The sequence below is a fragment of the Rhamphochromis longiceps genome, linkage group LG3 (genome assembly GCF_057381845.1).
Source record: "Rhamphochromis longiceps isolate RC_006_pf linkage group LG3, R_longiceps_female_GT1.1, whole genome shotgun sequence".
NCBI lineage: Eukaryota > Metazoa > Chordata > Actinopteri > Cichliformes > Cichlidae > Rhamphochromis > Rhamphochromis longiceps.
In genome coordinates this window covers 18,987,426-19,014,632 of record NC_140559.1, presented here as the reverse complement: position 1 = coordinate 19,014,632, position 27,207 = coordinate 18,987,426, and the positions used below count along the sequence as shown (strand labels likewise).

Sequence of the window (27,207 nt, the reverse complement as noted above, 5' to 3'; positions counted from 1 at the left end):
AGCATAGCCTGTAACGTTTTTATGACGGACACATTTTATGAGTGAAACTTGACTTTAAGTGACTTACAGGTTTCTTTTTGAAAAATACTTTCTTATATCCAGGTTCTACCTTTTTGCTGCCATCCTCCTCTCCTCCCTGCAGGTCCTCGCAGTGCAGGCTTGCCGCTGCTAAAACTAAACGGAGCTCCCTGTAAGGCGCAGCCAATCACATTGTCCATATTTGTCACATGAGGTAGGACTCCAGTAGAGAACATAATTTAACTCTTTCTGCACCGCTGGGTGAATGAGACGTTGATTGATCGCTGTTTTTTTCTTCTTCTTTCTATCGTTTTTGTTTTAATTTACTGTCTTTACTTGAGAAGATCAAATTATTGGTGGGGACATGTCCCTTCCATCCATGCCAAATGTACGCCCTTGCGTTACACCCCAATTTAACATCACCGCACTAGAAATTAGAATCAGACTTATGGGAAAGGAGACCCCTTGGACATAAATCAGCGTGATGAGAACTATTGAAAAGAAAAGAAAAATTATCTAAGGAGAATTAATTAATTTCCATCTGCTAAATTCATGGGCTGCATCTTCCTGAGGCCGCATTTGTAGACCGATTACGTCACAGCGATGCGCCGAAGACTGTCCAAATTCGTAGACAGAAACTCCTTTTCCCCAAATTTGAAGGGTGGGTCGGGTGTGTCCTTCGTGGCCTACCATATCCCAGAATTCATAGCGCGGCCCAGCCAAACTCCAGTTTCCAATAATGGCGGCCGCTACTAAGTTTTAAAATTACTGTTACTAATCTTTCTGGGTCACAAAATAAACTTTTAACATATTTTCAGGCAAGAAAGTAGCTGTGTAAACATCAAATATCTGCTCGGTTTATCAAGATATCGCATATTTGCAAAAGTGCTTCGACGTTTTCGGAGCATCTGCTACCCACCAGCCCAACAATAACCTAAAAATGTTATTGTTGGGCTTTTTTCAGTGTTTTATTTGTTCGTGAGTAAATCGGTTTGGCTGAGATTAAAGTTATTAGATTAGATTAGATAAAATAAAAATTTATTCATCCCCCAGGATTTTCATACAGCTGAATAAACGTCAAGCAGAAAACTGATTAAACAGAAGTGTGAGACGGTTGAGAATTTACGCCAGTGTCCTGTTATATTTTAGATAGCAAGGAGCAGATGGCCGAGTTTATTAAACTCCACCGAGATAGCGGTGACGCTAATCAGAAGGCTAGACCGTCCAATTTCCCCAGCCGTTTACTTCCGGCCTACCCGACCTTCTGAGGACCCGGCCCACGTAGACCGCGAAGGCCGGGTCCTCAGGAGGATGCAGCCCATGAATTTGGACACATGCTCTATCGTCATTGATCTCTCCTCCTCCTGCCTCCCCTTTCCCTCATCCAACTCCTGGCCTCTGTGGAAGCTCCGCCACTATCAGCACCAAACAACGGGGTTATTTTTACACATCGGCCAGCATCTGGCCAATCCACCACCTTTCATTGTTTATACCATTAAAGAAAAACGAAAAATAACCATCGGCCCACCGGGCAAATGCCCGATGGCAAGTCCAGCTATGACTTCAGTCTTTCTGTCACTGAATTTTAAAAAGTTAAGAGTCTCTTTAGTAAATACAGCAGCAACGATCAAAAGACGTGTTTGAGCTGCTGCAGATGTTAGTAAATCTGACCCTAAATGTTCCTTTTTCTTTAACATTCAAACGTTGTAATGAAGGGATATTTTAACAGGCTATTCTCGTTTATATGACTTCCATAAAACAACAGGGTTAGAACACATTGTGACGAAGTAAGATGTTTGTTTTGTAGTCCATCTTCAGCACAATGTAGTTTCAACAGGCGGACATCCGGTGTCACATTGTTACAGAGAGACGAGTGTAAGGCTGTTCCAATTCTCAGCACCGCTCCTCTCTTTCCCTGAGTCCTTAGCAATTCTCCTTCCCACGATGACGTTTTCTTCGAGGCCAAGGAAAAGAGTTTGGGAAAAGGAGATAGGCCCTAATTTTGAAATTTTAAATAACACCCACGTGGTTACGTTGTCCAGCTGAGTCACGTGGCCGCACAGCAACAAATCACAGCAGAGCCGGAAAAGGAGGCGGAGCAAAGTGTGTGTGCAGGAGAGGAGTCGAGCAGAGAGAGCTGCTTTTTCCATGAAACGGGAGTAAAGTAGTAAACGTACAGGAACATATACCACTAACAACGTTTGGATCGATATCTGCATCGATCAGCACACCCTTGTCTCCTGGATCGTAGCTCAGATCAGCGTGAACCACGTGGGTCTCTGCTCCCTGATCTGTTTCTTAAGACTTCCAGCTTCATCACGGAGTTTCTCTCGGTTTGTGGGCTCATCTAAAGGTAAGCACCGAGCTAAATTTAATGTGGGTTCAGTTTATGTTGAGTTTAGCTCTGTTGAGAAATAATAGATTGCTTGCTATGCATTGGAGTTAGACAAAATGTAGAGTTTGTGATTGCTTGCAACGTTAGAATATGGCGGTTGCTAGGGGGTAAGAACAAAAGGATGGGGTGCAGGGCAGGAGAACAACCAACCCCCAGGACAGGAAGCCACGGGTACAAGCGTGGGGGAGGGCAATCAGTCATTGAAATAGGACTTCATAGGACGATCTCCAGATGCATCCAGGGCTGGCCTGGGATAAAAAAAATCGACCCGGGCATTTTGACTGAGACCAGTGTTCCAGTTTAACTGGCGTCGCAGATTAACTGGCTTTGGACGAACAAATGTGTGGCAGCACGGGCAGGGCTGGACTGGCCATCGGGCATACCCAGCATTTGCCCAGTGGGCCGCCCTTGTTTTTTCGTTTTTATGGGCCGATGGGGTTTTATTTCCTTTCTCTTTTTTACGGTATAAATGAACGGTGGGGGATTGGCCAGTTGGTTATGATCAACTGAATTGGGCTGGACCAATTACAGCCGAGGAAGTCGAACTAAAGTTGAGGTGAAAAGCAAGGCGGTTTGTCCCGTACTACTTCAGCTAGAAAGCTGCTAATTCAGTTATGAAACTGATCAGTGACCAGCTGATCGGCTTTTCTCTGCGCCAGAAAGAGAAAACCAGCGAGGTCGCATTAAACAACAGCAGCACGTTTAACCCTTGGATGCATAACCTACCAATACCTACACTCTTCCACGAGTGGGGTCAAAAATAACCCCAAATAAAATCAATGCATTTTGCTATAAACTCGGTTGTTATTCTTCAAAATCTTTAAAACGAAGAGTTGTAATATTTTCATATTTGAGGTATTCCTCATAAAACATGTTTGTGACATGAGTCCCGTTTCATTTTTATTTATTTTTTCATTAATTTTAAGAAATTGGAGTTTTTGTATCACTTCTATCACTTTTGTATGCTTGCTCTGCATATACTGCAGAAGCTGGGTCTTCCCTCTGAAAGGCACAAGTTGTTCATCCGCTGTAACACAATCACTGAGCATGAATTTCTGCCTGCAGTTGACCAGGAACAGGCCCCATACAGTGGGGCAAAAAAGTATTTAGTCAGCCACCGATTGTGCAAGTACCCCCACCTAAAATGATGACAGAGGTCAGTAATTTGCACCAGAGGTACACTTCAACTGTGAGAGACAGAATGTGAAAAAAAAAATCCATGAATCCACATGGTAGGATTTGTAAAGAATTTATTCGTAAATCAGGGTGGAAAATAAGTATTTGGTCAATAACAAAAATACAAGTCAATACTTTGTAACATAACCTTTGTTGGCAATAACAGAGGTCAAACGTTTACTATAGGTCTTTACCAGGTTTGCACACACAGTAGCTGGTATTTTGGCCCATTCCTCCATGCAGATCTTCTCGAGAGCAGTGATGTTTTGGGGCTGTCGCCGAGCAACACGGACTTTCAACTCCCGCCACAGATTTTCTATGGGGTTGAGGTCTGGAGACTGGCTAGGCCACTCCAGGACTTTCAAATGCTTCTTACGGAGCCACTCCTTTGTTGCCCGGGCGGTGTGTTTTGGATCATTGTCATGTTGGAAGACCCAGCCTCGTTTCATCTTCAAAGTTCTCACTGATGGAAGGAGGTTTTGGCTCAAAATCTCACGATACATGGCCCCATTCATTCTGTCCTTAACACGGATCAGTCGTCCTGTCCCCTTGGCAGAAAAACAGCCCCATAGCATGATGTTTCCACCCCCATGCTTCACAGTAGGTATGGTGTTCTTGGGATGCAACTCAGTATTCTTCTTCCTCCAAACACGACGAGTTGAGTTTATACCAAAAAGTTCTACTTTGGTTTCATCTGACCACATGACATTCTCCCAATCCTCTGCTGTATCATCCATGTGCTCTCTGGCAAACTTCAGACGGGCCTGGACATGCACTGGCTTCAGCAGCGGAACACGTCTGGCACTGCGGGATTTGATTCCCTGCCGTTGTAGTGTGTTACTGATGGTGACCTTTGTTCCTTTGGTCCCAGCTCTCTGCAGGTCATTCACCAGGTCCCCCCGTGTGGTTCTGGGATCTTTGCTCACCGTTCTCATGATCATTTTGACCCCACGGGATGAGATCTTGCGTGGAGCCCCAGATCGAGGGAGATTATCAGTGGTCTTGTATGTCTTCCATTTTCTGATGATTGCTCCCACAGTTGATTTTTTTCACACCAAGCTGCTTGCCTATTGTAGATTCACTCTTCCCAGTCTGGTGCAGGTCTACAATACTTTTCCTGGTGTCCTTCGAAAGCTCTTTGGTCTTGGCCATGGCGGAGTTTGGAGTCTGACTGTTTGAGGCTGTGGACAGGTGTCTTTTATACAGATGATGAGTTCAAACAGGTGCCATTCATACAGGTAACGAGTGGGGGACAGAAAAGCTTCTTACAGAAGACGTTACAGGTCTGTGAGAGCCAGAGATTTCCCTTGTTTGAGGTGACCAAATACTTATTTTCCACCCTAATTTACGAATAAATTCTTTACAAATCCTACCATGTGAATTCATGGATTTTTTTTTCACATTCTGTCTCTCACAGTTGAAGTGTACCTCTGGTGCAAATTACTGACCTCTGTCATCATTTTAGGTGGGGGAACTTGCACAATCGGTGGCTGACTAAATACTTTTTTGCCCCACTGTATGTAGAAAGGAAAGCTGCCACGTGGTTTGTTTTCAGTCGGTAGGCTCTGGTCCTCTTGTCATCAAAGTGCAAGACGGACGAACATCTTCAAATCTTTGAAGCCAGCTTATGTTTGATTACATTTTTCCACTGTTTTCCCCTGTCTGTGGCTACTCTTTGTGCCTCCATGTTTGTGCATGTCAGCACCTCTTCTATTATATTATCAGACATGAACATCTTCCATACATCTATTGGGGAGACAGTACTAAACCCAGGTGCAAGCCCTGGCTGACTAATTCAGAATATTGTGGCTAGAGCAGTAAGAGGAGCTCATTCTGTTGGACTCAATATCCATTTCCTCTTCAGAGGACTCATCTGAGGACTCCTCTGTGTCTGACTGGCCTTGTTCAGTGGGGGGGACAATAGTCTGGGTCCTCTATATCTGAGATGGCCGAGTCAATGCCTCCGATGGGCTCTTCATCCCATCCATCTTGGATCATTTGTAGGGAAAGGTCCACAGGGATGCTAGCTGGCCTCATAGCAGCCATGTTACTTTAAATGTAAAAAAATATATATATCATAAAGGACAATGTTTGAAATGCACAGAAAACTATAAACAGGGCTGCACTTAAATGGTCCGCAGGTGCGCATTCGGTGTCAAAATAAAAGACGCATACCAGATAAGAAGTTGGAATGCTCGTTTGCGTACATAAGATGTTCTGGAGGAGGACAGACATTTGGTCAGAACTCTTAAAGATGTTGAAGAAGCAAGCTCTGTAGGCAATTACTTTGGTGTTCCTCCACCGCAAAAGAAGCGCATATTCTCAGAATTTCTGGGAATACTTTTTTTTTTACAGCCAATGTGCACTTGCAGACCATTAATGTGCAGCCCTAGCTATAAATCATATATGTTATTGTGTAAAAATTAATTCCTGATCCTTTAGAAGTGTAAGTCAGAGTTGCTTAGAATGAAAGTTTCCATAGGAACTGCTTGGGGTCATTTTTGACCCCACTTGTGGAAGAGTGGGGTAGTGATACAAAAACAGCCTTTTCTTTAAATTAATGAAAAAAAAATGCAAATGGCCTCATGTTACAAACAGATTTTATGAGGAATACCTGGAATATGAATATATTACAACTTTTCATTTGAAAGATTTTGAAGAAAAACAACCCGTGGGGGTGCATCTAAGGGTTAAGCTTGATCAGCTGTTGTTAGAATTTATTTAATATTACTTTCTAGTATCAGTTGATGTTTGCTGGCGCCACAGCTGTAAAAGCTGGTCATGACATCGGTTTGGATATGTGGTGAGAGGGAAACATGAAGCTGAAACCAGGAGATGTCCTTACTGAATCATCAGAGCTGAACAGGTGATGGAGAAACAGGTTTACCTTTTAGGTGACATCAGGGCTCGCAAAATTTCAAAATCCCTGGTAGCCCTTCGGGCAGGGACTCTTCCATTTTTGGTAGCCCAGAATAAATTTAAGTAGCCCGAATAAAAAAGAGAGCAATTTTTTGATTGATGTTTTGTTTCCTGTTTTGTTTCCTTTACAATATTATACATTAAAGTATAATATTGTAACAGAAACATTAATCAAAACATTTTTGAAACCCAAATTACAACATTGTATAAAAATTACAATCATCACCTATGAACTTGTAAGAACTGTAGAACATTAATCAGTCTGTGTCAGATCCTGAATTTGAAATTTCCACTGAAGTCACGGGTAAGAGGCAAGTGGAACCAAGATCTAGGCCATTTGCTTTTGTGAAGTTTGCAAAGACTGCTAAATCGTGCCAGTGGTAGTTCACTCTTTCCAACATAGTACGCTGTTCTAAACAGATTTTTCAGGTTTATTTTTAGCATGTTATTTGCAATTGGTGTTTGTTCTGGGAAAGATATTGCAGACTGTGCAATAATGGATTTCTTGCATTTCTCATGGGTTCTAATGGGGGCCTTTCTTAAAATTACTGGTCCCAGTAACAAAGGCGCTTGTCGACTCAGAAATCAAGGAAAAACCAACAACACACCCGGCAGAACATTATGTTATTTACACGGGTGCACATAAGTGGTCCGCATGTGCACATTCGCTAAGACGTGCACCAGATAAGAAGTTGCAACGCACGTTTGCGTCCATATAAAAGGCAGTGTTTTTGTCCGCTAGAGTGGGATTTTCAGGGCACATTCTGCACCACATCTCTGTGCGTTCATCATTTGTTTGAAGCCAGCTCACCTCCTGGAACCAATTTTCCGAGAATACGTGCTTCTTTTGTGGTTCGGACTCTTTCTGAAATTTCTTTGGAGGTGGAGGTAGGGCTGTTCGATATAACGATATATATCGGATGACGATATAAAAACGTCTATCGTTTCATTTTACGCTATCGTTAGCGATATCGTTTAGGTGGACTGCTGGACTCCTGGCACCAGCTTTGGGGAGTCTTACCACATAAAATCATTTCAAGGTCAGTAAACACAATCAGAATTCATACATAAGGGATTATAAGGGGCACATTCGATTTTCAGAAAAATCAAAGGATTGATTTCAGTGTTGTGTTGTATTTTCCAAAAAACACGGTAATAACGACGGTCCGCTAGCACACTCTACCAAAAATAGTGCTTTGTTGTGTATCTAATGGACGAAAGCTAAACCAGTTCCACACCAGTGAAGTTGCAACATTTTTACAAACCAATTCTGGTTCATCCGTTTCATTCAACAATCCGCTTTCGCCCTTCTCATCCTCCGTCACCGCTGTGCTTTTTCCAGCGATGTGAATATGAAAACAAAGGCAATGCGCATGCATGTTTTACCCATATTTTATCGCAGTATTTCATTTTTTTTTTTTATCGCTGCCCAACATTATACCGGTATTACCGTGAACGGTATGATATGACCATTAATGTGCATGGAAACTTTCATTCTAAGCAACTCTGACTTACACTTCTAAAGGATCAGGAATTGATTTTTACACAGTAACATATATGATTTATAGCTAGGGCTGCACATTAATGGTCTGCAGGTGCACATTGGCTGTCAAAAAAAAAGTATTCCCAGAAATTCTGAGAATATGCGCTTCTTTTGCGGTGGAGGAACACCAAAGTAATTGCTTACAGAGCTTGCTTCTTCACTTTTAAAAGTTTACTCTTTGGGTGCCCCACATCAACCATTCGCTGTTTTTCTTACCACTGTGCTATGAATTTTGTAATAGGTTGAATATGACCCATCCTTCAAATGCAGGTAAATGAAGGACGGATTTTCGGCCACATTTGGAGCAGGCTTTGAATTTGGAAACCCTTCATCACGTGACATAATCGGCCTTCAAATCCCGCTTTCAAAGCTGCAGACTCTGGGGATGTCCAAATTCATGGGCTGCATCCTCTTGAGGCTGCATTTGAAGTACATTTGTAGGATGTGTCCTCAAGAGGACGCATCCTATGGATTTTGACACCTCTTCTGAATTGGAATACAGCCATAGAGTGGGGGGCAGGATCTGGCTGAGGCAGCTCTTACTCCTCATTTAAAGACAGGCAGACCTCCACTGTCATTCTTGTGAGATTTAAGGCGACACAAAATGCTTGGAGAACAAAACTCAATTTCTGTCCTTTAACCCTTTAAGACCTACCATAGAACCAAGTCCGCCAGAGCTTATATTATATTTTTACCTGCTGTGGAGCCATTTTTGGGAGCATTTCAAGTTGCTATACATCAATACAACCATTATAGCCCAGATTTTAATAATATGTATTCATTAAGTGCATAGTAATTACATAAATTGCAAAAAAGTGCAATAAACTACAAAAAAAATTGAAAATCATTTTTCTTTTTTAACATATATTTCTAGTTAGAGAAATTTAAGAGGCTTATCCCTCAAAACTGTAAATACAAAAAAGTTGCACAAAATAGTTTCCCAACAGGAAATTTATTTTGAGTGTCTTCATAGTTTTATTTTTGAAATACACCAATTTTTATACACTGCAGGAAAAACGAAAATAAATATTATACTGCAAATTTGCAAAAAAGCAGCATATGCATCAAAATAAACTATTTCCAGCAGTGCAATATGAGTCCTAAGCATCCCAGAAACGACACAGAAAGTCATAAAGTCAAAGATAACTTTTAAAAAGACGAGTATAGGCTCTGAGGGCCTGATAGTAAAAAAGATTACATTTCCGCGAAAATGACGTCACTTCCGGTTTCGGGCAGGTAATGGCGGAAATGCAAAAGTTCGCGCTGACGTCTATTCCAACGTAGGAAGTGTTATGAACAGCTGATCGGACCGACACAGCGTGTTTCTGGAATATTATGTTTTTGTTCCTGCAAGCGCTTTTTATGCAGTTTTTGCAAAGCTTTATGTGGAAGGAAACCGTGACCTAGGACAAGCTGATGGCATAAGATGTAAGTACAACTCCTCCGGTTTCATATGCAAAAAAAAATTTTGCGCTAGCTTACGTGGTTGCAGTGCTACTGGGATTTAAAAATAGTTACGCAAAACAGAGCGTGCCCGCTCCGATCGGCTGTAAAGGGTTAAACAGGGGTTAACAAAACACTAAGAATCATAGTGGTGTTTCCACTTCCATTGCAAATTCTTTGCAGTCTCTCTCCTAGTTCGTTAAAACGTCCTACATGTGTGAGTCACTGAAGCACATGTCGCGGTTCCCCCTTTTGTGCAAACTCAGGATGGCCAGTCACCACGTGCCTGTGATTCATCAAAACTCACCTGAGAAATCCTGCTCATCAAGGCCGAACTGTTATGGAAATTTTAGAAAACTCGCTGCAACATACCCTGTGAGCTGGGTTTGAAGTGTGTTTAATAAACACATTACAATTTGGGTGGGAACATCCCAGTCAACACAAGGATCATCTCTGAAGTTTTGCCGCCACCCTCACAGACACTCTCAAACAAAGAACATTCCACAGGACATCACGTATCCCTATACCTTCAGTCCAGCTCATCCTTGACCTCAGAGAAAAATTACAACCACCTGTCACCTCCCTTAAAGTAGGCTGTCTGGAGATCTTCCAGTCTACGATGGGTCCACTGTGAAGGTGCAATAACATGGGGCCCACTTGTGATAACATTCTATGTGAATCCATACAACTGATGAACACTAAAGTGAGGAAATAATATTACTATTACTAATGTGATATGATTAAAACATAGGAAAAGAAATCTGCCACCACATCATGAAAATAACATACCGGTGGTAAATACACATAGAAATGAACAATTACAATATTAAGTCTGCATAGCCCACAAGTTCATGCGACCCTAGGATGTCGCTGTCATCTTCCTGTTCCTGAAAAAAACATACATACATCAACCCTTTCCTTGTCTGCTTGGAGTAGGTACAATCTTGCATATCAGTGTCAAGTCAGTTAACCATTTGTTCCCATTATCAGTCCAGTCAGTCCCCGTATGTTTATTGGTGAAAGCACAACTTCTTCTGTCGACTTAAGTTTCTACTGCCAGTAGTGATGTGTCGTCGCAAACGAAATGAATCTCAGAGCCGGATCTTTGAAGTGAGCGTCACGAGCTGTAGGGTTTATTTTCTTTCTCTCACCTTCTCTGTCGCACTTTTTTCCGCTTCGCTCCACACGCGAGCCTTGTGCTTTGCGCTGGGAAGAGGGGGGAGGGGCAGTAGTTACGCTCGCAGTAGCACATGAAGAGAGCAAGACAGAAAGAGAGCCAGGGACAACAACATCACTTTAGAAAGGTATAGGAATCAACCACAACAATTTTCAGTTGCGGATGATAAAGGATTCAGAAAGTTTATTCATACATTTTATGTGGAGTGAATAAATAAAAGTATATTTACGGTGGTCCCTAGAGACAAAGCACGTATAAACCCTGAGGCACACACAAACTCCAAAACACGTACAAAACACAACAGAAGTGCTCCAGGATGCTAGGCGCAGTGTAATTACATTAGTAATTCCTTTTGTGCATAATTTTATATTGTTGTTAATAATAAATTAATTAAAGCAACAAAACAACCTCAAGAGCTGGCTAGGAGGCGAAAGAGCCAGCTCTTTTTAGTGAGCCAAGACGAAAGAGCCGGTTCTCTAAAAAGAGCCGGAAATCCCATCACTAACTGCCAGCAACATGACATCATTTCAAAAAAGAAAAAAGATGAATTCAGAATGGATTACCTTGCTGATTCCTTTTAGACAAGGGACTTAGGACTTACTATCTAATCGTGTCCCACATAGGTGACTTTCTCCAGAGCCCATTGTAAGGTGGAGAAGCTCACTTTACCATCGTTTTTAAAGCAACAGTTTTGTATAGCACTTTTAGTTCCAATCATGCAGGCCTGCTTGAAGGAGAGCAGATTTTCAAACCTAACTTTCAGTGCACTCCTCAAACATAAATAAAATAAAATAAAATTCTACAAAATGTAAAAATATGAAAGCCTAGTTTTAGGATTTTTCACTTCCACTTGGTAACAAAAATGCAAGTTTCATCCCATGTAACACGGTGTATGTCATGGTAAAACTTCCCCTACACATCAGGAACAAGAAACTAAGAATCTACTAGTCTCACTCATTTAATCCCTCTGCTGCATTCTGTTCACCCCTGCTATAATTCAATCATCTTTCCTAATATAATATTAGTCCACTAGTTCATATATTGCTTCTCATCCCTCTAAGTGAACCATGAAATCAGAAACACAGGCTTAAAATACTATCTGGTCTTCTTGAGCTTCATTACATGCGTGTATGTGTTAGTAGGATTAATACATTTTGTGCTCCTTGAAGGTTAAAATATCAATACTACACTCTCAATATCAGGAGAGCAAATCAATATGTCCTTCTTGTTTCAGAAACATCTAAAGTCAGGTTCAGCTAAATCCTAAGCGTTTGCGAGTTCACCAAGTGGATGTAAAGGTGTTGTTAACACCTTCAACAGGTGATGTGATGTGTGCCACTTCTATGATTTTTGTTATTTAATGAATCATTTCAATGTAAGCAGCTATCTCCTGGAAGTTTTCAGTCTTTTGAATATGTGGCTTTACAGCTGAAGGCCCCATCCAAAGTTGTGTTTCTTAATGTTTACAGGCCTCCCAAATACTGCACAGACTTTTTTAATGACCTCAGTGAACTGCTGTCTGTGATCTGTGTTGATTTCGACTGTGTAATTATTGTTGGGGATTTTAACATCCATGTGGACAACCCTCAAGACAAAGGGACTAAAGACCTGAGTAACACTCTGGGCAACTTTGGGCTGACTCAGCATGTAACAGAGGCCACACATAATAGAGGACACACTCTTGATCTACTGATCTCCAAGGGCCTGAGCATTTCAAACATTACTGTGTCTGATGTGGGCTTATCTGATCATTACTGTGTTTTCTTTGAAAGTAAAATCTCAGCCCACACAAATATATCAACAGCAGTGATCACAAAACGGTGTATAACTGAAGACAGTAGTGAGATCTTTAACCAGGTCTTCCCATTAACACCTGACCTGTCCAAAGGTTCAGTCAATGAGCTCGTCAATAGCTTTAATGCAAAAATGTTAAATGTAATGGACACTATTGCCCCCATTAAGGTGAAGGTTATCTCTGGAAGGAAAAAGTCTCCATGGAGAAACTCCACACTAGTGAAAAATGAAAAAAGAGAGTGTAGGAAAGCTGAGCACAGATGGAGAAAAACAAACCTCCAGGTTCATTATGACATCTATAAAGAGAAACTTCACAATTATAATTTACAACTGAGGAGTGCAAGAAGGTCCTACTTCTCTGACATCATCACTAAAAACAGCCATAATGCTCGGGTCTTATTTTCTACAGTTGACAGGCTAACAAACCCTCCTGTGCCAGTGGCAGCTGAACTTCATTCAACCATGGCCTGCAATGACTTTGCCAAATTCTTCACAGACAAAATCCAAAAGATTAGACAAGCAGTTGGTACATCAACAGCAGATCCAGGATATGTACTGTGTCCACCGAAAAACTGTTTAAACACCATCAAACAGTTTCACCCGATTAACAGCAAAGACCTGGAGGACATCTTAGGTCAACTGAACTCCTCCTCTTGCTGTTTAGATGTCCTGCCAACAAGTTTTTTCAAAAAGGTCTCAAAGACTTTAGAGTCAGACCTGTTACAGATCGTCAACTTTTCCTTAATGTCAGGTGTGTTTCCAGAACCACTAAAAACTGCTGTATATTCAAACCTATACTAAAAAAGGACAATCTTGACAAGACACAAATGAAAAACTACAGGCCGATCTCAAATCTCCCATTTTTAAGTAAGATCATTGAAAAAGCAGTTTCTCAACAGCTCAATTACTTCTTAAAACAGAATAACTGCTACGATGCCTTCCAGTCAGGTTTTAGACAGAACCACAGCACTGAAACCGCTCTGACAAAAGTGTTTAATGACATATGTCTGAACACAGACAGTGGAAAAATGTCAGTCCTAGTTTTACTGGATCTCAGTGCAGCATTTGATACAGTTGATCACAACATATTACTCAAACGACTGGAGAACTGGGCAGGTCTTTCAGGAACTGTAACAAACTGGTTCAAAACATACTTAGAAAACAGGAAATACTTTGTATCAATAGGTAACTTCACATCCGAGCAGACAAGTATCACATGTGGAGTTCCCCAAGGTTCCATCTTGGGACCCCCTCTGTTTAACATTTACATGCTCCCACTGGCACAGATTATAAAGAACAACAAAATAAACTACCACAGCTATGCAGATGACACACAAATATATATCACAATGTCACCAGGAGACCGAGGCACTGTACAGGCTCTTGGTAAATGCATTGAGGAAATTAATGACTGGTTGTGCCACAATTTCCTCCAACTAAACAAAAACAAAACTGAGGTAATAGTCTTTGGCGCCAAAGAAAAATGATTACAGGTCACCAGAGAACTTCAATCTATACACCTAAAAACCACCAACCAGGTGAGAAATTTGGGTGTAGTGATGGATGCAGACCTAAACTTAGAAAAACACATTAAGACAATAACAAAATCAGCTTACTATCACCTCAAGAATATTTCAAGGATAAAAGATCTGATGTCTCAACAGGACCTGGAAAAACTAGTCCATGCATTCATCTTTAGTAGGCTTGATTACTGTAACAGCATCTTTACAGGTCTACCTAAAAAATCAGTCAGACAACTACAGCTCATTCAGAACTCTGCTGCTCGAGTCCTCACTAAGACCAAAAAAGTGGACCACATCAGTCCAGCTCTGAGGTCTTTACACTGGCTGCCTGTCCGTCAGAGGATAGACTTTAAAGTTCTGATGCTGGCCTATAAAGCTCTGAATGGTTTAGGACCAAAATACATCAGTGACCTCCTGACCCAGTATGAACCTTCCAGATCCCTCAGGTCATCTGGATCCGGTCTTTTATCAGTTCCCAGAGTCAGAACCAGACACGGAGAAGCTGCATTCAGCTTTTATGCTCCTTATATCTGGAACAAACTCCCAGAAAGCCTCAGATCAGCTGAAACACTCAGTTTATTTAAATCCAGGTTGAAGACTCACCTATTCTCAGCTGCATTTGAATAAAGCACCAAATCCACACTTTTAAGCTTAAATTTCAAAACTTACACTAACTACAGATTTTATCTACTGTTCTGATTTTATCTCTTTTGATTTTATATACTGTTTTGTTTGTTTGTTAAGCTTAAATTTCAAAACTTACATTAACTACTGATTTTATCTACTGTTCTGATTTTATCTGTTTTGATTTTATATACTGTTTTGTTTGTTTGTTTGTTTGTTTGTTAAGTGGGTTTAGAGCTCTGGGTAGCTCCCCAGCTGGGTCTAGACTGGGTCTAGAGAGTATTTTAAATTCAGGGAATTTAAAATAGAAAGTAGCTCGTCCACAGAAGGACTGGTAGCTCCCCTTACGATAAGGGTTCAGATCGCGCGAACAGGTGTGAAATGTGTGTGTTTAGTTAGTTTGTTTGTTTGCTTGTTTTAATCAATTTTAAATCATGCTTTTTATTTGTTTTTGTTTCTAATGTCTCTGTAAAGCACTTTGAATCACCTTGTTGTTGAATTGTGCTATACAAATAAATTTGCCTTGCCTTGCCTTACCTTAGCCCCATATGGAGGACCACAACAGCCACGCACACCAAAATAAAGAATTCTGTGCTTAAATAATGAATTGTAGAATACATTCTCCATTTGTGAAATACTTTTTGAATTCCACATTAACAAAGTGATTTTTTAAATGTTTTTTAAAAACCTCATTACCATCCTAGGGGAGCTAGGATGGTAATGAGGTGCTTGGAAATGTTGTAGTTGGCTGAGTTTATACTGCTACAACATTTCCAAGCTGGACTCCTTTGTGGAACTATGGTAATCCATATATACAGGGTGTCGCATCCCCTGGGTAAAGGCGGTGGAACTATGGAAGTCCATATATACAGGGTGTCGCATCCCCTGGGTAAAGGCGGTGACATACAGGACAGTCAGTGGCTTTTTACCTTTCAGGTTCTTGTAGGCAACTGATGACTTTCTTTTTGTAGTTGCTTCTGGGGTTTTACCTTGAAGCTTCATGGGTATTTTTTGTCACTGAGGAGTGTAGTAATTTTTATTTGCTCTGCTTCTTTTTGTCAGGGATAAAATACGTCTATATAGTTTTTGTGTCCCAGCTGAGTAACAGGAGGAGAAGGGTCTGGTGGTGCAGCAGAGGAACAATTTCAGCCATTTGGACTCAGCTCAGCCACTACAGAGGAAACAATGACTTCAATACAGAAGGTGAGAAAAATATCACAGTTACACTGTTATTGAAACTGTGTGCACAGCTGGTTGGTTTTTAATAACACGTTAACAGCAGCTTTATCTTTTCCATCCTGGGCTCCTCCATATATACAGAATCTACATTCACAACCAAAAACCACAGAAGTTAGAAGAAAATACAAAAATCATATTTTATCAGCACATATTGAAACAACAATATCATCTGTTGAACTCAAAAATTTTTAAGAAGTAAAAGATTTTCTCCACTTATCAGTATTTCTTCAAGAATGTCATTTTCAGTACAACTCTCATTGCACATCATTGTAATGTGACACTACATGTGCACATGCGGACCACAAGGTGGTGGTAACACACCAACAATGTGTTTTTTGTCACATTAAATTCCACTAATGGAGGGAGTTACAGTTACAGAAATGCAGTCATGTTCCATGACTGCATTTCACTCACTGCCTCTGTTTGTATCTCTGTCAATGCAGGACCAACGTGAAGCGAGAAGTCAGGGCTCTCAGGAGGCCGACAAACCTCACAGAAGAAAGGGAGAGGAAACTTACAGCTGTGACTTGTGTGGAAAGTCTTTTAACTGGGCTGGAAGCTTAAAAACTCACCAACTCATCCACAATGGAGTTAAACCTTATAGCTGTGATGAGTGTGGAAAGTCTTTTACCCAGGCTGGAGGTTTAAAAAACCACAAACTCATCCACAGTGGAGTTATAGCGTACAGCTGTGACTTGTGTGGAAAGTCTTTTTTACGGGCTGGAGGCTTAAAAACACACCAACTCATCCACAGTGGAGTTAAAGAGTACATCTGTGGCTTGTGTGCAAAAGCTTTTGCTCGAAATGAACAGCTGCGACTTTTGTGGAAAAACTTTCAAAAACATACAGTACCGAAATATTCACCTACTGATTCACACTGGAAATGATGTTTACTGCTGTGATCAGTGTGGGAAACCGTTTACAACAGATGCACAGTTACAACAACACATGTTTAGCCACACTGAGGAGAGACCTTTCAAATGTGACCTGTGTCAGAAGACTTTTAAAACTCCATATCACCTGAAAAGACACCAACAGAGCCACACCAGAAAGTAACTCTACAAGTGCAGTTACTGTGAGGATGTATTTATGTTTTATCTTGTAATTTTAACCTGATTGTTTGGAACAAGTCTGACTTAGAAGACTTACTTGTAACCTGACTTACACTGTCTTTGTTTAGAAGTAGAGCAACACAGATGGATCCTGTTCTCAGCCTTATCGTTCACTGTGGTGGTGGGAAAGAGTTTCTCTGTGACCTTTGTGGAAAAACTTCAATCATCAACGGGACCTAAAACCACATCAACGTAGACACACTGGAGACAAAATGAACTACTGCAAAGAATGTGGAAGAGGCTTCCACACACCAAGTACATTAAAAATACACGAACTCTTCCACATTGGGGTCAAAAAGCACACCTGTGACTAGTGTGGGTCATCCTTCACCACTGCACGTGAGCTTAAAGAACAATCATAAGTGAATCCACAGAAGAGAGACACCATACAAGTGCAGACACTGTGACAAAAGCTTCTCACAATCAGGTCATCGTAACAAACATGAACGTACACACATGGAAGTGAACTTCAGCTGTGACCAGTGTGACAAGAGCTTTAGGAATCTCAGTTCATACTCCGAACACAAACGATCCCACGCTGTAAATAAACTGTTTCACTGTTACCAATGTGCAAAAACCTTCACTTCATTATCTGCTCTGTGCAAACATCAGCCTGATCATGCAGGACTGAAATCACTGGATCACAATGACTCTGAAGAGAGAGAAAGATCCTCTTCTGGTTTCAGAGTTGGACTTGAGATCAGGCTCCACAGAGTTCAGATGGAATCTGTAGTTTTTATTATGAAATCCTGATAATGTTAAAGCATTAGTTATATTTGATTAACTCTGTGTAAAGTTTGTCTTATTAAATAGTTTGGTGTGAAAAATAAAGAATTGGTCGCAGAACAAGTACCGTAATTGTCGGGCTATAAGCCGCTACTTTTTGCACAAGCTTTGAACCCTGCGGCTTTTAGTCAGGTGCGGCTTTTCTATGGATTGTCCATGATTTTTGTGATATCGTAAGACGATTTGTTTTGTTTGTTCCGCTGTTGTACGGCACTACGTTGCCTGGTGGAAGGATCGGGGTTCAAGAGTGGTATGTTGGTCACATGTCCATCCGCAAGGCAACATAGTGCCGTACAAGTAGCGCGAAAAACAAACTTCAAAGTAGCGCTACGCGTTCAGCCGGAGTCGTGGATGACCAGCGGCGATAAACTTGCGAAAAGCAAGTAATGCTCAACTCCACCGGTGGATTCTGACAGCGTGGAAAAGTGTGAAAACATCCACGATCACCAACAGTTTTCGAAGGGCTGGACTGCTGCATGATGAAGAGGAGGACACTGCCACGGCCCTTCAGAGGGTGTTCGACTCTGACACTGACAACGAGGACTTCTTTTGTTTTGAAAGTGACAACGAAGGAAAGAAGCTGAGAGTGGATGACGAAGCCATCCTGAGCCTGTTCGTATCCGACACTGGAGAAGAGGATTTTGGTGGTTTTAGTGCGCAGGAAGATGGTGGTGAATGACTGACTTTTCTCCTTGTTAAAGCCGTGTCACTGCACCTGATCCTAAAAGGTAGTCCGAATCTATTTTTCTGGTGTGCTGTAGGTTATTGTTATGTACTACATTTGTTACTCATTTATGAAGCACAGCACATGTGCAAATATGTACCCATAACTTGTTTTTCAAAATATTAATAAAAGGGGTGTGTCTCCAAACAGCCATCTCTTTCCTGACAATTCGCTTTGTGCATATTCTCTTACATATGATAAGTCAACATTGAAACACCTGCGGCTTTTGGTCAGGTGCGGCTAATGTATGTACAAAACAGGATTTTCCCCTGATTTTAGCTTGTGCGGCTAATATTCAGGTGCGCTTTGTAGTCCGGGAAATACGGTAGTTTGTTTCCGATTCAAACTAATTTAACTGTTTTCAGTGGTACATGTGGAGGTTTGTCAGAGGAGGAGACTCACACTGAACAGAGAGTGTGTTTAAGATACATTGTGATTAACATCTCACACATTCCAATAAAGCTGATGTTCCTGCATTGCAACAGGAGTTTGCAGATGTGTTGTGCACCTTTTTGAAACGCAGCCTGGCATGAAAGTGTGTTCATGGCCTAACAGGTTGCCTGAGCAGAAGAGACAAATTGTGCAAAAGGATTTGGATGAAATGGTGAAAATGGATGTAGGATCATAGGATGAAGTGAGGATTTGTTCCTCAGTGTTTGATCTCCTATGCTTATCTGTTTGCCAGATGATTTGTCCCAGCTGTTGAGAGAGGCCGGTTGTCTTTAAGGTACTTCAAGGGAATTAAGGAGTGAGTGCAGGGTTTTATACGGTTCAGTGATGATTGTCACAAAGTGAGCAAGGTCTCATGGTTTGATGCTTATCCCATGCCCAAGGTTGACCTGGACTTTATAAGCACTCCTTGGTTGTTTCTGATGCTGGATTTAACCAACGCCTACTGGCAGATTCCCTTGTCTGCACAGTCCAAAGACACAAACTGGTGATGGCCAGAGGGGCCGATGGTGCGTAATGGCAGCCTCGCAGTCAGTCTGCCCCAGGGCAGCTGTGGCTACAACTGTAGCTTTCCTCCACCAGTGTGTGAATGTGAGCGTGAATGAATAGTGGAATTGTAAACCACTTTGAGGGTCTGAGGAAAAAGTGCTGTATGAATGCAATCCATTATTATTATCATCATCATCATTATCATTATTATTATTATTATTAAAAACGGCCTTCTCCACTCTTTATGGTTTGTACCAATTTGTCACACTTCCGTTTGGCTTGTTTGAAGCCGCGGCCATTTTCCAGCACGTGCTGGAGCTACAGCTGCATCCTCACACTGCTTATGCTGTTTGCTACCTGGATGATGTTATCATTCATAGTGATTCATAGTGGTGGAGCACGTGCAGTGGTTGGTCACGGTCCCAGAGACCCTTTGGCAGGCTGGGCTGATGGCAAACCCAAAGAAGTGTATGGTTGGATGGAGGGAGGTACAGTATTTGGGTACAGTTTGGGAGCTGGGCATGTGCATCCACACATGGATAAAACAGCAGCAATCCCATCCTACCTGTGTCCCAACGCAAACAAGAACATCCTGATAATAACCAATTGCAATAGTCCAGACTTGAAGTAATAAATGCATGAATGAGTTTTTCAGCATCACTCAGACAGGATATTTCTACTCTTAATAATATTGCAGAAATGGAAGAAAGTAAAGATTCATCGATTTGCTTCTGCTTATCTTTTTAAGGGTCGCTGGGGCACTGGAGCCAATCCCAGCAGTCATAGGCCAAGAGATAAGAGTCTTAAATACTTGCTTAATATTTCCATTGACGAACGAATCTTGGTCGAAATGTTAAAGATTCCTCATAATGTTAATGGAGGCCAAGGTACTGCATCCAGAAGATGATAAAATCCTTATTTTGTTGATAAAATTGGCACAGAGCTTCCGCCATGCATTACCAAAGATTCACATCAAACTTATCCCATTCTTGGTTGCTTTAATGAAGATTTTTTTATTGTCACAGTTTGATACTGATGATTAGGGATGGGCATTAATACGATTTTCACTATTCCGATTCCATTTTCGATTCTGTTTAACGATTCGATTCTTTATCGATTCTTTTTAAAAAAAGGAGAACACGAAGGTCGATTAGCTTAGAACTTTGTTTTATATCTTCTCTTTGAACAAGATAGAAATTTAGGAGTAACATGGCCTTACAAACCCAACAGTGAGATCTTAAGAGATCCACAGCCTACGGCTCTTCAATGGGGTGTCACAGGGTCCCCAGGAAAAAATTTTTTAATGTAAAATAATAAAATAAATATTCATCTGTAGCAATAACAAAGTATAACATAAATTATTCTCTAGCAATTACACAAGAATATCCAGTAATGTCCCTGTCTACAATTAAACACATTCAATTACCGCAAATCGGGGAATCTGCTGTGGCAAATGGGTGCAAGCCTTTTACCACAAACTTAGTCACTGCTCTGTGACATTCATCTATCCTGGCCTAAAAGGAGACGCTACCGGTAGACTGCAGCGAGAACTGCCAGCATCTGAGCCAGCCAGACTCTGTCTGTCTCTCTCATCATAGTCACCTAAATGCACAGTAATGGCAGGTTTTGTAATAAGGCAGATTGCGCTAACATAATATGCACTGTTAGTTGATTATTTACCTGTCGCATTAAGGGGAGAGGACGTGCAAACGTTACCGCTGCTGCTGGGTTGAGATTCACGAGTCCGGAGCGGAATTAAAAACACGACATTCATTTAAGGTCATCGCGTATTTTGTGAGCAAATGCTTTTGCGTATTCATAGTGTTTCCTCCCTTAAATGAAATATCTACTTTGCAAGTATTGCAAGTTGCCCTGTTGTCATCCATTCACGTAAAGTATAACCAAACTTTTGAGTGTTTGACCCGCTTAGGCGTCGTGTTTCCATCCAGGTAAATGACGCTCTGCAACGTGGTGACGTCATTCGGGGCGATTGGAATCGATAAGGGAATCATTTGGGAAAATGGCAAACATTTCCAAGGTATTGAAACAGTGGGACAGTCTGGACACAGGCAAAAAAGTGTCTTTCAGACCTACCATTTATTAGCTCAAACATCAAAAGACATGAATGCTTTAAAAGCATCAACATCAGCTTTTCTCTGACAGCATGGTGGGAGTTTCTAAAAATAACGGAGTCTTCATTAATCCCATGCAAACGTACACCTATCTGGAACAACCCTGACATATTACAAAACAATAATATGATTAATTTCCCAGAATGGAGTTGTAAAGGAATTAAATACTTAGAACATATATTAGAGGGAACAGAATTTATTCCATTTGACAGACTAGTTGCACAATATGGGATCAACAAGAAAAGATTTTTAGAATATCAACAAATTCAATCCATAGAAAAAAAGAAGGTCCTGAGTTCAATTCCAACATCAGACCGTGGTCTTTCTGTGTGGAGTTTGCATGTTCTCCCCGTGTTTGCGTGGGTTCCCTCCGGGTACTCCGGCTTCCTCCCACCGTCCAAAGACATGCAGCTTGTGGGGATAGGTTGATTGGCTAATCCAAATTGTCACTAGGTGTGAATGTGTGAATGAATGGTTGTCTGTCCCTGTGTGTTGGCCCTGTGACAGACTGGCGACCTGTCCAGGGTGTACCCAGCCTCTCGCCCTATGACAGCTGGGATAGGCTCCAGCACCCCCCGCGACCCTGAAAAGGATAAGCGGAAGCGAATGGATGGATCACATTAGTCTCGATATAGCCTCTGCCACCACATTAGATCAATCCCTCTGGGCTCCTTTGATCGTCTCCATCACCTAGCGGGGGTAGGGGGTCGTGGTTTGGTCCCGCCTTAGCTATTGTGGTTGATGTGGAGTTGGGACGGGCTTAGGGCGCCTGGAGGACCCCTAGAGACGTTATCCCTGGAGGGCTTAACCCGGGGGTTATGTTCATAACCTGGTTAGTGGCTCTGGTCGCTCTTAGAGGTTGTTCTCCTCATGGCTGCGTGCAGCGGGGCTGGAGGATGGACTGTACTGGTGGCCTGGTGGCCTGGCTGCCCCTGAGTGGATCCGGGGCAGGCGTGGGGGTTCGGGGGTGCTTCGCCTCCGTGCTGGGGCTCTAGCTGGGCCTTGGGGGCTCCGGTCCTCGTCGGTGTGTCGCCGAGGTTGTGGGCGGGTAGGTGCACGGGGGCTCAGCCCTGGCGCAGGGGGCCTCTTGTGCATCGGCCTAACTGGGGGGCTCTCCAACTGCTGGGGAGGTTGTTCCATCCTTGCAGGAGTCCACTCTGCAGGTGGGGGAGAGACGAGAGGTGGAGAATAAACTTCTATCAGCATGTCAAATGTCCCACCAGAGGAGAAAACACTCTAGATCATGTTTACTCCAACATCAAGCATGCATATAGAGCCATACCCCTCCCCCACCTCGGTCAGTCCGACCATCTCTCCCTCCTGCTCTCCCCAGCCTACACCCCCCTCAGGCGCAGTGCCAGGCCCACCACAAAGACTGTTACAACCTGGCCGGAAAATGCTCTCTCCAAACTACAGGACTGCTTCACAGAGACAGACTGGGATATATTTGAACACCAGGACCTAGAAACATTCACAGGATCAGTACTGGACTACATCAAGTTCTGTACTGCAAATGTGACAGTGGACAAAAGCATTCGGGTTTTCCCAAATCAAAAACCCTGGATGACCAGCGAGGTCCGCTCACTCCTCAAAGCCCGTGATGCCGCCGTCAGGTCAGGTGACAGAGCTCTGTACAGGGCTGCTCGAGCTGACCTGAAAAGGGGGATTAAAAAAGCCAAGTCAGACCACAAAAGGAACATCGAGTCCCACCTGTCCAGCAACAACACACGAGAGGTGTGGCAGGGAATGCAAGACATCGTCAACCACAGAGGCAGCACTGCGAAAATAGAAAACCCGAGTGGGCAGCTGGCAGAGGAAATAAACAGCTTCTTCGCCCGCTTTGAAACACCACAACAGCAACACTCATCTGCTTCAGCCCTGCTCCCATCCTCATCCTCACCTGGTTCCTGCACCGCCCCACTCACTGTAACAGAGCATGATGTCAGACGTGTGCTCCTAGCAGTGAACCCCAGGAAGGCGGCCGGTCCAGATGGAGTACCTGGCAAGGTACTAAGAGCATGCGCACACCAGCTCACCCTCATCTTCACCAGACTCTTCAACCTCTCACTGGATCAGGCAGCCATCCCATCCTGTCTAAAATCAGCCACAATCATCCCAGTGCCGAAGAAGTCTCCCATCTCCAGCCTGAATGATTACCGCCCTGTGGCCCTCACACCGGTAATCATGAAATGCTTTGAGAGACTAGTCCTTCAGCACATCAAGGATTACCTCCCCCCAGAATTCGACCCCCACCAGTTTGCATACTGTGCAAACAGATCCACAGAAGACCCCATCGCCACAGCCCTCCACGCTGTGCTGAGTCACCTTTGTGGACTACAGCTCAGCCTTTAATACAATCATCCCGGACATCCTCATCACTAAACTGGTCACTCTTGGCCTCCCTCCTCTCACATGTGCCTGGATAAAGGATTTCCTCACAAACCGACCCCAGACTGTAAGACTCGGCCCTCATCTCTCCTCCACTCGCACACTGAGCACCGGCTCCCCACAGGGCTGTGTGCTGAGCCCCTTCCTGTATTCTCTCTACACCCACGACTGCAGTTCAACCCACAACAACACTCTCATCATCAAGTTTGCTGATGACACCACGGTAGTCGGACTCATCTCGAAGGGAGACGAGGCAGACTACAGAGAGGAAGTCCTGAAGCTGGCAGCATGGTGTTCAGAAAACAACCTGGCACTGAACACTAAGAAAACCAAAGAGCTCATTGTTGACTTCAGGAGACACAGCACTGACTTGGACCCCCTCTACATCAACGGGGAATGTGTGGAGAGGGTCCACACTTTCCGGTTCCTCGGTGTCCTCATCTCTGCTGACATCTCCTGGACAGGAAACATCTCAGCGGTCATCAAGAAGGCCCAACAGCGGCTGCACTTCCTGAGAGTCCTCAGGAAGTACAAGCTGAACTCCAACCTGCTGCTGACCTTCTACCGCTCGTCCATTGAGAGCCTGCTAACCTACTGCATCACGGTATGGTACGGCTGCTGCACCAAAGCAGATAGAGTGAGGCTTCAGAGTGTGGTCAAGACAGCACAAAAGATCATCGGCTGCCCTCTCCCCTCCCTGATGGACATTTATTCCTCCCGCTGCCTCACCAGAGCAGCAAACATTATCAAGGACAGCTCCCACCCTGGCTTCAACATGTTCAGCCTGCTTCCCTCAGGGAAGCGCTACAGGTGCATCAGCACAAAAACCCACAGACTCAAAAACAGTTTCTTCCCCAAAGCGATAACCACCCTGAACTCACACATGCACAGATAACACAGCCCCCCACTTCCCACTTCCTCTATGGACCACCACTGTGCAATACCAATTCTATGTGCAACAACTCAACTGTATATACACAACACTATTTATTACATATTACTTACGTCTTGTATATTGTACATTTTATATATATACCGTAATTGTCGGGCTATAAGCCGCTACTTTTTGCACAAGCTTTGAACCCTGCGGCTTTTAGTCAGGTGCGGCTTTTCTATGGATTGTCCATGAGCGGATTTGTTTTGTTTGTTCCGCTGTTGTACGGCACTACGTTGCCTGGCGGAAGGATCGGGGTTCAAGAGTGGTATGTTGGTCACGTGTCCATCTGCCAGGCAACGTAGTGCCGTACGAAGTAGCGCGAAAAACAAACTTCAAAGTAGCACTACGCGTTCAGCTGGAGGCGTGGATGATGAGCGGCGATAAACTTGCGAAAAGCAAGTTATGCCCAACTCCACCATTGGATTCTGACAGCGTGGAAAAGCGTGAAAACATCCACGATCACCAACGGATTTCGAAGGGCTGGACTGCTGCATAATGGAGAGGAGGACACTGCCACGGCCCTTCAGAGGGTGTTCGACTCTGACACTGACAACGAGAATTTCTTTGGTTTTGAAAGTGACAACGAAGGAGAGAAGCGGAGAGTGGATGACGAAGCCATCCTGAGCCTGTTCGTTTCCGACACTGGAGAAGAGGACTTTGGTGGTTTTAGTGCGCAGGAAGAAGAGAAAGATGGTGCTGAATGACTGACTTTTCTTCTTGTTAAAGCCCTGTCACTGCACCTGAGCCTAAAAGGTAGTCCGAATCTATTTTTCTGGTGTGTTGTAGGTTATTGTTATGTACTACATTTGTTACTCATTTATGAAGCACAGTACATGTTTCGTACTTGTAATTACCGCTACTTGTACATATACCCTTGTCAGGGACCAAGCAGTAAAGCATAAAGGACACAGGTTGTTTAATTCAAAAAACGGGTTTTATTGACCCAAAAATATGAAAATATATTTAACAAAGCCAAAACTTAAACAGGCAGACCAATAAAAGAGGTCAACTCAATAGACTAAACTCAAGATAATAATTAACAAAACCTCAAACAAACATATGGTAAACTGACCTGCTGAAATGACACACAGGGGGACTTAAATACTGGTTTAGCTAAACCAAATGACACACACGGGGGAAAACAAGACGGCTGCCATATAACCAACTAATACAAAACATTTAAACAAACATGAAACACCCCCCAGGCAATGAAGCATGTGGTGCAATCCAATTAGGCTGTCAGCAGTATTTCAGGTCTCCCAGCCCTTTGCCACACCTTTTGCCAGACAGGAGGAGAAGCCAACCCCCAGGTAACTCAAACAAAGAAAGATGTATTAATATAACATAAAACAGAACTTTGACCTTGCAATGTGTGTGCACACCATATAAACATTGGAAGGTGTGATGGAAAAATGAATACATTTAATAAAGAAACGATATTGAACAATAAGTAGAATATTTTAAAGTAGTGACTGTAAATTAAACTAAAGTGAATCAACGGGTGGTGAGGTGTGGAGCTTACCATGTGTGGCATGCCATCACAACCCTAAAAAGTTATGCAAATATGTACCCATAACTTGTTTTTCAAAATATTAATAAAAGTGATGTCTCCAAACAGCCATCTCTTTCCTGACAATTCGCTTTGTGCACATTCTCTTACATATGATAAGTCAACATTGAAACACCTGCGGCTTTTGGTCAGGTGCGGCTAATGTATGTAAAAAACAGGATTTCCCCCTGATTTTAGCTTGTGCGGCTAATATTCAGGTGCGCTCTGTAGTCCGGGAAATACGGTATACAGTGGGGCAAAAAAGTATTTAGTCAGCCACCGATTGTGCAAGTTCCCCCACTTAAAATGATGACAGAGGTCAGTAATTTGCACCAGAGGTACACTTCAACTGTGAGAGACAGAATGTGAAAAAAAATCCATGAATTCACATGGTAGGATTTGTAAAGAATTTATTCGTAAATTAGGGTGGAAAATAAGTATTTGGTCACCTCAAACAAGGAAAATCTCTGGCTCTCACAGACCTGTAACGTCTTCTGTAAGAAGCTTTTCTGTCCCCCACTCGTTACCTGTATGAATGGCACCTGTTTGAACTCATCATCTGTATAAAAGACACCTGTCCACAGCCTCAAACAGTCAGACTCCAAACTCTGCCATGGCCAAGACCAAAGAGCTTTCGAAGGACACCAGGAAAAGTATTGTAGACCTGCACCAGACTGGGAAGAGTGAATCTACAATAGGCAAGCAGCTTGGTGTGAAAAAATCAACTGTGAGAGCAATCATCAGAAAATGGAAGACATACAAGACCACTGATAATCTCCCTCGATCTGG

General features: G+C 42.8%; 1 protein-coding gene and 1 long non-coding RNA gene across 2 annotated transcripts in view; both read left to right on the top strand.

Annotated features, from left to right (window-relative positions):
* The first annotated feature begins 1,094 nt into the window (after positions 1-1,094).
* LOC146673285 (uncharacterized) lies at positions 1,095-18,914 on the top strand. The gene is made up of 3 exons (XR_014910488.1): positions 1,095-2,371; positions 15,675-15,815; positions 16,295-18,914. It is a non-coding gene; the product is annotated as an uncharacterized LOC146673285 (long non-coding RNA).
* Positions 18,915-22,808: 3,894 nt separating this feature from the next.
* LOC146673283 (uncharacterized) overlaps positions 22,809-27,207 on the top strand; it is a 40,610-nt gene continuing 36,211 nt past the window's right edge. The window contains exons 1-3 of the mRNA XM_085402640.1: positions 22,809-22,841; positions 22,961-23,722; positions 23,973-25,206. Of these exons, the coding sequence (XP_085258766.1) occupies positions 22,809-22,841; positions 22,961-23,722; positions 23,973-24,827 (1,650 nt within the window). The 3' untranslated portion in view covers positions 24,828-25,206. The remainder of the gene's footprint in view (positions 22,842-22,960; positions 23,723-23,972; positions 25,207-27,207) is intronic.